Source organism: Vigna umbellata, chromosome 9 (assembly GCF_029865625.1).
Source record: "Vigna umbellata cultivar VRB3 chromosome 9, Vumbellata_1.0, whole genome shotgun sequence".
Classification (NCBI taxonomy): Eukaryota; Viridiplantae; Streptophyta; class Magnoliopsida; order Fabales; family Fabaceae; genus Vigna; species Vigna umbellata.
The window spans coordinates 38,995,201-39,006,343 of record NC_142173.1 but is presented as its reverse complement, the minus strand read 5'-3'; the positions used below and the strand labels follow the sequence as shown (position 1 = coordinate 39,006,343).

The window sequence follows — 11,143 nt, the reverse complement described above, 5'->3', positions numbered from 1 at the left end:
ACACTTAATTGAGAATTCTTTTGAATTTTTTGTATATTAATTTAGGTAAAATAGGAATTTAAAGAGGAGAATGCATAAATAACCTCTGTTATTATTTTTAATTTGTGTGAAATAAATTGTTTTGTCTGTAAAAATGCACACTTAGGTTGGTCAGCCACACATTCTTAAAAACAACATCCTTTACTTCATATGATATTAAAACATAGTTTCAATCATGGTATGAATTTCCACGATTACATGCACTATATGACACCCTCCACCACATCATGACCTTAAATATATACTCTCTGTTATCTAAATTCTAACTTATCTATACGTATTTCAAGTTAACTTAAAGACTAGGAATCAATAAATTGTTTTAATATATAAATATTGAAATCAAAATGGTTATCCATACCTTGAGTTATACGTGAAAAAACGTATCAATATCTAAGCACCCAATAAGAGCAGTACGAAAGCCAACACAATATTAACAATAAAATTGGGATGTGTGGGTGGAGTCTGCATCTTAAATGATTAAATGACCGTATAAGTTTAAAGGCTGAGAAGAATCATCCAAGGCAGGCCTATTTATAAAGGTGGAGGAATGCTAAGAGGAAAATTAATATTTTAGTAAAAATTAAAGTAATAAAAATGAACAAGTTGCTTTAAAAAAAATATATTAAGCGCATGTTACCTTTTCATTAAAAATGATAAAGGATGGAATTGGACTATAATCATTCAAGTAGTTGTTGAGTATTGAAAAATATGCTTGTATAAAGTAATATTAATTGTATAAAGGATATGTGAAGGTGACAAAGGTCTCAACAAATCATAATCTCTCTTACATAATTATAAAAGTTCTGCTTCATATTAAGTTTTTTCATTGTTTTGGATGTAATCTAATCGATTGATGATTAAGCCTGTAATGAAAACCAAGTAAAAATACTGTACCCCAAAAAGAAAATAAGGCACAATAAATCACTATAAAAATAACCTATTTTACTAGAGGTTTCTTTATGGAGGTTTTAAAAACCCTTACTACTTTTGGCAGTTGTAGTTGAATACCGTAGTTATATTTTGTATTTTATTTTTTAATATTTTTTTTGACAGTTTTAAAGCAACTCCAATTTTCATTTTGCCGCGCCTCAAGTTTTCGTTCGCAACTAAGTCTTTGTTCATCATTTCTTCTTTACAAAGTTCGCCTCGACTTCTCCTTTTTCTCTTCGCAGGCTTCGCATCTTGTCTTTTCCAACCTTCTCGTCTTGATTTTTCCATCTTCACAGCCTTTTCTTCCGTTTCCTTCGTTTTACTTCGCAATCCCTAATTTGATATACATGCTTCTCTTTCTTTTTCGATTTTGTTTCCTCTGTTCTATCCTTTTCTATCTTCTATTTGTTTCTATTCCAGTCGCCATTTTCATTCCCATAAATCATTGCATGTCTCTTTCTATGCATTATTGTGAACTGAAACAGCCGGTAGTTGAAGCAGCCCCTTTGTCTGGCTCCGCGAGTTTTCTAGAGTGGTGCCTCATCAATGGTAGTTCATTTTAAAGAATTAGCAAATAAGCATTCGTTACTAATGATTTCCAGAATAATTCATTATTATTGCTTGTGCAGATTCTAGGGTATTCCCCTTTAATATATTGGAAATTCAATCGGCAGAAGTATTCATGATTCGCAATAACGCTAATATGAAAAGATTTATCCTCATCATTTTGAAATCTCTAATTATTTTTTAGTTTATCTATCATCTACCTAATCTGACATTTCTATGACTTTGAAGCATCATATATTATGCTAGTTAAAAGGATTCATTTTATTTTTTTGCATGTGCTGTTTGTGTGTTCAGTAGTAGATAGTGTGGTTGCAGCTGTTTGTGTATATCATAAAGGCAAGATATTTCATTTACTCTTCTTTGAACACACAGAGATGGTTTTGGTTTTGAGCTCTTTTATCTTCCTTTTAATGTACTACAATATGTGTTATTTTTTGTAGTGTATATCTCTGCATACCATTACAAACACTTCTTAAGCAGATCCAAATTATGGTGTTATTGAATCCATAACTTTGAAGTTTAGACAAAGTTAGAATGAGTTTTACATATCATGGAGAGAACTGTTTCCATGTTCAAATTTTTGATAAGAATGGAGTGGAGAGGTTATGCCTCAAAGAAACAACACAAGAAAAAAAGGTAAGTAACCTGTGTTAATTATCTGACAAATTTGATTTGTCCAAATGTTTCGAAAGGAACAATATGAAACAACATTGCAGATTTGATGTTTGTGTTCCCCTTTCCCCCAACATATCTCATTTTCTTAAACTTTTGTCTGAGGTTTGGGAACAGATATGCCTTGCGGAAACAAAGGCTTCATTTTTACTGGTAGTGAGACAATGAAAACAGGACAAAAACAAACTGCCACCCCAAGTTTGGCAAAGAAGAACAAAGAAAGAAAATTTTCTCCTGGAAAGTCTCATCAAGAAGATAAACATGATGTTTAAACTGTCATATAAATGTGGTTACAAACTCAAAAAGTGATAAATTTGATTTGACCAAATGTTGCTGCCAAACATAGTCTTTTGTTTCTGTATGCACGTTATGAATTTTCCTTGTGCATGTCATGAACTTGTAGGAATTGCTTAGAAAAGAGACAAACATACTCTGTCAACATTAATGTTCCTGTTTTTTATATTTCAGTGATAAGTCTCAACTTGAAAGAGTACAAATCCTTGGAAATCATGAATCACCCCTGTGCTCTATAGATTTAAATGTGAGTTACATAGCCCTTCCCATTGTATTTTGGCTTAAATTGATAAAAAAATGCTCATATTTATGTTTGTGTTAACCAATTGGACATGATTTTACATCAGTGGCAGTGCTTCAAACTTTAGCATTATATTTTAATACTTTTTTTAATCGTTTTCTTAGATTCCTCATTAATATAACTACACAGCAATCAGGCAGGATAGCACTTCGATTCTAGATTTTTTAGAATGCTCAATATTTCCTCAAAAAAATACTTTTTAGTCTAGTATTTTCTCCTTGTTTAGTACAAATAATATGTTATTGGGTAAGGCAGTAAGGCCTTAAATATGTATAATTGTTGAGTACTTAAATGTAATCGCTGTTATGTCTTGTTTGGATATAGTAAACTATGAAGAGTTTTTGAGAATCTTGAGAAATGAAGAGCAACAACAGTTACTAAAGTTACTTCCTGGGGTTGATACTGCTAATATTCCTGATAGGTTGGAGTTTTACTCTTTCATCTGCAGTTCGTCATGTTTTTCTTGTAACCGATATAAAAACTCGCAAATTCCTATGTTATTCTTATGTAATAGTTTTAAACCTGAATATAATCGCCACCATTGCTTTGATTTTCATGTGAATGTTGTGCTCAAAAAGGTAGTTGTTATTGTCTATTGCCTTAGTGCCGCTAGTTTTCTAGCAGTTGTCCATATGATTTTTTGACTGAATTTATTTAAATGACTGAAATTGATTTCGAAACGTCATTTGCTCTTTACAGGCAAGATATTAAATGCATTCCAGCTGCTGGTGTATTATCAGGTGCTGTTTTTTCTTTTCTGGCTAAATGATTATTTCAATCATAAATCATGTTTTATTAAATGATTCTTTTCTGACTACATGATTTTATGAATCTGCCATCCACTGCTCACAAGTAGAAAAGACACTATTTTCTCAAATTCTTCCATCCTTAAATAAATATAAAGAACTTAAATAATATATATATATATATATGAAAACTGTGAAAGATCCCACTTTAATCATAAATAAATATCAATCGATATAAAGTTTATCTTCCAAATTTAAGAAAAAAAGAGTTCTAGATTGGAAAAAACTTATTTTTATATTTATCTTTTGTTATAAAAACAGGTCAGTATTTTTTGGAAGTTATAAAGTTTTTTTTCCCCTCTTTTATTGCTTTGGTGTTTGAGAAAAAACGAAAACGAAGAAAAAGATAGTCTTTGCGTTAATGAATTTGTCAAAAAGAAAATGAAATTCGAATTTTCGTTCATAGAAGAAATATTTTTTTAATTATTATTGTAAGAAAATTATTAAATTAAAAATTAATTTGATAGATTTAAATAATTAGTTATTAATTTGATAGATTAAAATAAAATTACTAATATTTAAAATAAATTTATTATTAATAAAAATATTATAATTAATTTGTGGAAAAGAGTTTAAATTAATTTCTAATATTATTTATCAAGATTTTAATTTCTTATTATTATTAATTATAAAATAGTTTTTAATTTAAAATTGTAAAATAATTTAAACATTAATTCTTTAATAACTAAAATTAGAAATCAATTTAAAGTCTAATAAATAACTAAATAATTATAAAGAGACTATTTTAAATATTAATAATTTTTAATTTATAAAATGATATCTAAATTAGTTAATATAGTTATTATTTATTATTATTTAATAATTCTGTTATTGTGATTTTTTTTTATTTAATAGTTTTCTTAGGAATGGAACATTTATTGATCACTTTGTCTTAATAAAATCAATGCATATCATTAATATATTAATAATTAATTATTATTTTATATTGTAAGTATATGATAAAAGAAGTGTGCCAAATGATGAAGGTAACGAAGAACAACAAAATTGATTATTGTAATTTAGAAAATGTTTATTTTAATTTTTAGTATTGAACATGTTATTTTTTAATTTTAACAATTAATTGTATTTCTAACATTTATGGTTTATTTTAAATAATAATATTTAATTTTGATTTCACATTCTTGTTTATTATTAAAACATTTTTTATGATCATTAAATTCATTTAAATAATGAAAAAAAAATGATTTACATTATCGGCAGTTTTTAGAAAACCGCCAGTATTAGCAGGGGCTTTTGAAAAATTGCCAGAATTAATGGGGTTTTTGGAAAACCGCGGGTATTAGCAAGGGTTTTTGGAAAATCGTCAGTATTAGTAGGGGTTTTTAGAAAATCGCCAGTATTAGTGGGGGTTTTGAGAAAACTGTCGGGATTAGCGGGGGTTTTGAGAAAACCACCGGTATTAGTGGGGGTTTTTAGAAAACCGTCGGTAATTACTCAGCGATGCAGCTTTTTTCAGGAGTTTCTGTAACCGCGGATAACGTACTTTTCAGGGGCTAAAACTGCCGACAATGAAAAAAGATAACCTCCCATAAAAATCTAAATTTTTGTAGTGAATATTTACAAAAATACCGTACCCAATGTAAAAGATCTTTTGGATGAATTGAAGAATCTACAGACCATGAACATTTAAGCAAATTGCTGAGACAAAAGAGAAAGAGATTGGTGATATAGTAATATGCTAGTATGTATAATTGAAGTTTAAAAGACGCGTTAATCCGTATATTAATGAAAATAATGTAACAAATATATTTGCACGATATACATTTACATTTTAGAAATCAATAAAGTAAGGAATAGAAATATGACTATTGAAAAAAATATATATTAATCAAACCATATGGTGATAATCAGAGAAACATACATTTGTTCAACATCTTGAATAAACTACCTAGTAAACAAAAGTGGGAGGTGTAGCTTAAAGTTTTTCTTTGTGATCTCAATAGATTTAAATTGGGAGACTAAAGTGATATATATATATATATATATATTGTGATAAAAGAAATATTGCGACTAACTTCTAAAATGCCGTTGTTTAGTTTCTTGCGTCATTTCCCTTTCTTTGTCAGAAATAGATATTTTTAATGTATTTTTCATATTTTAATAAATATTGTATTTCAAGACAAATATTTGTCACAAAATTATGAAACACAATATGCCACATATCTTTATTAAAATATCCAGGTAAAATTAATCATAGTTACGCGTATCTCATTCTCCAAAAAAAATAAATTATCTGAAAATAGAAAAAATTTCATGTACCAACATAGAAACAAAATAATAAATAGAGAAAGAAATGTTACACAGTAGATCTTCATATTTATATTCTAATCAAATAATGGAACATCCTGCGTGTGCTTCTGAGCTTGCCAAAGTTAGCGTAAATTAAGGTCTCAGGTTACTTGTTTTTATCTCCATGATAAGTGCCTCCTCCAAAAAAATATGCAATGACCTGAAATAAAATACTTAAAAGGTAGTTTTGTTCTGAACTCTCGGTCCCGTTTGAGCCATTGCTGCATTCACCCAATTGAAAATGAAAATAAAGATGTCATATTCGAATATTTTAGTACAATATTGTACGTAGTGCAATGAATTGATTAAAGTAATGATGAAACTACAATGGAGTTGTAAATATTTAAAAATCACAATATATTAAGTTAGAGATGTTGTAAACATCCCATGTTAAATCTCCCTTGTTCCATAGGCCAGAAGACTCTCCCGACAAGGCATTATTTAAAGCATTTCAAGTCTCTAATTCCTGTCCCACCCACTCCCTTTTCCGACAAACCTTCTCCGAGGCATCTAATCAACCTTATTTTTTTCACTATTCTTAGCTAAAAAGTACTTCCTAAAAAGAGATAAAAGTTTAGAAGGAATGCCTTTCGGCACTTTGAAAGAATGAAAAACTAGATCAGAAGAGTTAACATGGTTGTTTTCGTTAAAACAAATCTATCACCATAAGAGACAATTTACTCTTGGGTGAGCTCAATCTTTATCTGACCACATCTACGACATATCATGTACTATGATGAGGTTAACAGAAATGACCAAATGTTTGAAAGACATCTGACCAATATTTTTATAGGTACATTTCCCTGTCATTGCCAGCCAGATCCATCCACATTTACCACTACAGCTCATGTGAAAATTCACTTTTCAACCATTAGCTAATTCAAACAGTTCAAAAGTTGCCTTTATGATCCACACATATTTCCTCAACTTTTCATGCCACGAGTATCATCAACTGTTTAGGCTTAGCTACTAGTTTGAAGCCCTAACTTTTGGAATGTATATGACATTTTGGAATGCAAAAACAAGGCAATAATACCTATCAAACACATATCCAATTTGTAAAAGTTTAAACAGACCAATCTAATTGCAACATCCTTTCTAAAACAATACCAGATAATTTTCGCCTTTTCAAAATTTTGTTTGCCCTTTTTTTTTATATTGAACGAGTTGGTAATCCCTCCAGCACGGATTTCCGCCTCAACAGCATTTAGTTCCCCTTCATCATCAGCAAGGAATGAGCCTTCTATACCTGTGGGTCTGCATACAAAATTTAATTAAGGCTAAATTCAGACAATTTATTAATTAGTGAACTGATAACATATATTAACTACGGCTCAAAGGTCAACACATCAACAGATAGTTAAAGATAATTGAATATGTTTTCTGCCATATGCAAACTGAGCCTGTTGTGCACAAGGCTGGGTGGGATTATACTTTGAGACGGAAACCGTTTATTAGGTTTTCTTAATCCATGAATAAATAGTTTTGAATATACATGAATTGACATAATTAGGGCTATAGACATAAACACCATTTCCTCTCAGTTATCTAAATTCCAACTTATGACAAAGTTTGAAGTAACTTAAAAGAGTTAGAATCAATAAAGTAGAAAAGATGGGATTGGTGTTTTAACTTTCCAATATAGAACCAGAGTACGGAAATCCATACCTTGTTAGGTTACATATGAAGAGCCATATAAGAGCACCCAGGAAGAAGACAATCAACAGAAGATAGACAAGGAATCTGAAATCCAGAAGAATTTGCATCTTAAATAACTAAATGAGAGTGATTTTAGTGTAGATAGTGAGAAGAAATGATTCAGGTATGAATGTTATAGATCTAAAGAGGTAGACGAATGGAATTTGATGTTTCATTAAAAGAATTTTAAAACACCTGTATCTTTCTTATTAAAAAAATAAAGGAGGGAGTTGGACCAATAACAATTGGCATAGGGTTTAAATATTGAAGAAAATTTTGTCCTTGTATAAAGTGCCACTCTATAGGGGAAAGCTGCTTCCATCTCAGATAAAGTAAAGACTCTTATTATGCATCTTGCATCTAATTTAAAAATGAAACGAAATTCAGAAAAGGCATATATTTTAAAAACAAAAACGATTAATACTTTTAAATGAAAACATGGTAATCTGAAATAAATAATAGAGGAGAATGCTTCAGTTTCTTTTTTTAAAAAAACACCCTGAAACTTTATAACTCTAGCATCTGAATTATTGTAGGTTGAGAGCGAAGCTGATATGATGACACTCTTCTTTCACCCATAATTAATATACTGCATCTAATTAAACTTAAAACATCTTCTGGCCCAGACCATTCCGAGTTTCAATTCTCTCAATTATAATAACAAAATCAACACAAGGCATGCATGTTTCTTCCATCTTATCTTGATTTAGTTAATTGAATTTAAGGCAAAATATAAAATATATAAAAAATTTGAAAATCATTTGATTGATATTAAAAAAATATATAGTGAGTTACTTGAATTCCAATGATTAACTGATGGTTGAAGTTGTAAGTGGTGAAGAAAAAGAGAAGGAAAATCATGATATAATAAGTTCATCAATACTCTTTTTCAGACTGCGAAATGAAACTTTCCTCGCAACTACGGTGTGTTTGGGAGATAATGGACATGTTTTACTTTTCAACGAGAAAAGTAAGTCGTTTTTCAGTTCAAGTCACCTTCAATATAACTCCAGGACAAACACGCCACTATTCCACCCACCCACCCAGTGTATATGTATACACTTAGGCATCACCTTCTAACATCTTAAAAGATGTGTAAATACCAAATATCATAATCACCTCTTCTAAATATCTGAATGTAAATATTAAATATATTTCCTTATATTTTCAATACGATAAGTAAGATTTTATCGTATACATTATTTACTTTATTTTTACAACATTAATTAACGACAATATGATGAAAAAATATTTGTTAATAATTTAAAATGAAACAAAAATCAAATCTGATGAAATGATTGAAAGTTCAAACTAGATGAAGTATTAGTTAAAAAAAGTTTAATGTACCTAAATGTGATAAGCACATTATAAAATTTCATTATAGCGCTAATAGCGATATGAAATAAGAATTACAACAGAACGTAAATAGTTAATTTTATGGAAAGCGTTCATTATACTTGTAATTTCTTTTCGTTATTAAAGAATATTTCCTCACTAAGTCTAATCTATTTTAGAAATTTGATAGACTTTTTTTCAAGTTTGTTTTTGTTCCATTTTAAGATGATTGTTATTCAATTTATTTTTAAAATATAATAATTCATTCATAAAGAAAAACTTATGAAATTTGAAAATCTCATGAATATTTTCATACAAAATCATTTATGACTAGACTGACCAGTTTTAAAGAATGCAATTCCTGTTAAAAGTAAGTTTCGATCATAATAAATGAACGTATCTCTAATCCAAAATTTTAACAAAATAAGTTTATAGATTTATAAATTTTCACTTTTATATATTATTTAATTTACTCATGTGAGATTTAAATTTACACTTACATCATTCAAAAGTCAATATACGATATTAAATGCTACAATCTTTCATATATTTAATGATGAATAAAGAATTAAATTACAATGGCATTAAATAATTAAACGAGAAAAAGAAACGATATGTTTGAATTATTTTATGTGAAAGTTGAGAACATTAAGATAATACAACCATTCATGAAAGCTTAAAATAAATTCAACGGAAATAATACGATAACGATAAAACTGGATTGCAGTAGATTGCAGCGAGAACGTTACAGATTATATTCCCACATTTGTATTATATGGAAATGGAAATTAGTTCATCATCCTTCTGGTGCTTCTCACTGAATTAAGCTCTCAATTACTTTTATCTTTATTATTAAACTGTTTCTTTTCTCCAAACAAGTACGCAATCAACCTTGCCAAAACATTCTTAATCTGCAGTACTTCTTGATTCACTGTCTCGGAATTCGCTGCCCTGCTTGACTCACCACTATATTCACCAATTCACAGTGAAAATATATGTCGTCAGAATTCGAAAATTGTATTATAACTTACTTAGTGTTATATATTGATAAAAGTAATTAATGATGAAATTATAATGGAATTGAAATATTATTTAAATGAAACCAAAAAGGTTAGTAATTTAAATTATTAGCTAATTTAAAACAACTAAAAAATTGCTTTTATGATCCACACATTGCATAAGTATGATTAGCAGTTAATAGTTTGAAGTCCTGATTACAATTTAAATGTTCTAAAAATTTAAAGGGTTAATCTGATCATGTGAATATAACATTATAAGCAAACCAATATAAATGGTAAGATCTTTTAAAATGCAGTACCGTCCAATTCTAGCCCTCCTATGATTTTGTATGCCGTTCTTGTCGTTATTGAATGCGCCGGAAATCTCGTCAGCTCGTATTTCCGCCTCAGTCAGGTCTAGTTCTGCTTCCTCTCCATTAACGAATGCGTTATATATACCTCTGGGTCTGCATAAAAAAATAGCAGTTAATGTTAAATTGAAAATTTTTATTAATGAGGTAATTATAATTATAATTATATTATTCATGATTTGGATGGTCGACATGACATTCGAAGGACAGTGGCCACATTACGAGCACTTACAATCATTATCATTAAATATCTAATCGTGCAAATAAATTAACTCACCCATATTTATTTAGTTCTAAAAGCAATAAAGCAGAAGAAATGGGTTATCCAAACCTTGTTATGTTATACACGCATATCAACACACCCAAGCATAAGACCACAAAGATAAAAAGGATTATGAGACGGAAGTCGAGCTCCTCATCAGGCTGCATCTTAAATAAGTAAATGAGAGTTAGTGTAGTAGTAGATAGGTAAGAAGAATGATACAAAGTATGCATATTTATAGGATCAGATAGGTGCACAAATGGAATTTCATCTTTCAAAAAGTTGCTCTAAGAAAATATTAAAAATCTTTTACTTTTTCTGGGAATTCGACATATAAAAATTCAATTTAAATAGTAGTTAACTATTTAAAGAAGTGTAATAGATTAAATTTATCGAGGAAGAGGTTTAAATTTAATTATATAAAAGAATTATATTTTGCGTCTTTATTGATAAGAATGATGATTAAGTACATAATTTATCACTTAATTATTATTATTATATTATCAATTTATAGGTACTCATGAGCCCGTTAGAAAAATAGGAGATAAAATTAGTAAAAC

The 11,143-nt window shown here is 29.0% G+C and overlaps 2 protein-coding genes across 2 annotated transcripts; both read right to left on the bottom strand.

The window, feature by feature from the left end:
* Positions 1-5,783: 5,783 nt before the first annotated feature.
* LOC148193474 (uncharacterized) lies at positions 5,784-7,850 on the bottom strand. Its single transcript, XM_088099688.1, has 3 exons — positions 7,588-7,850; positions 7,030-7,176; positions 5,784-6,140 (listed from the first exon to the last, which is right to left on the bottom strand). The coding sequence occupies exons 1-3, from the start codon at positions 7,683-7,685 to the stop codon at positions 6,026-6,028; spliced, it is 360 nt and encodes a 119-aa protein (XP_087955814.1). The 5' UTR covers positions 7,686-7,850; the 3' UTR covers positions 5,784-6,025.
* A 1,694-nt stretch (positions 7,851-9,544) lies between these two features.
* LOC148193473 (uncharacterized) lies at positions 9,545-10,785 on the bottom strand. The gene is made up of 3 exons (XM_088099752.1): positions 10,653-10,785; positions 10,271-10,417; positions 9,545-9,918 (listed from the first exon to the last, which is right to left on the bottom strand). The coding sequence occupies exons 1-3, from the start codon at positions 10,748-10,750 to the stop codon at positions 9,783-9,785; spliced, it is 381 nt and encodes a 126-aa protein (XP_087955878.1). The 5' UTR covers positions 10,751-10,785; the 3' UTR covers positions 9,545-9,782.
* Positions 10,786-11,143: the final 358 nt, after the last annotated feature.

Bases quoted from the DNA above. Each gene is read 5' to 3' on its own strand.
- LOC148193473 (XM_088099752.1), bottom strand. From the start codon at position 10,750: ATGCAGCCTGATGAGGAGCTCGACTTCCGTCTCATAATCCTTTTTATC. The intron at 10,418-10,652 runs GTTTGGATAACC...TTTTTTATGCAG, and splicing joins TGCGTGTATAACATAACAAG to ACCCAGAGGTATATATAACG. The intron at 9,919-10,270 runs GTACTGCATTTT...TGGTGAATATAG, and splicing joins AGGAGGGCTAGAATTGGACG to TGGTGAGTCAAGCAGGGCAG.
- LOC148193474 (XM_088099688.1), bottom strand. From the start codon at position 7,685: ATGCAAATTCTTCTGGATTTCAGATTCCTTGTCTATCTTCTGTTGATT. The intron at 7,177-7,587 runs GTATGGATTTCC...TTTTGTATGCAG, and splicing joins TTCATATGTAACCTAACAAG to ACCCACAGGTATAGAAGGCT. The intron at 6,141-7,029 runs GTATTGTTTTAG...GGGTGAATGCAG, and splicing joins GAAAAGGCGAAAATTATCTG to CAATGGCTCAAACGGGACCG.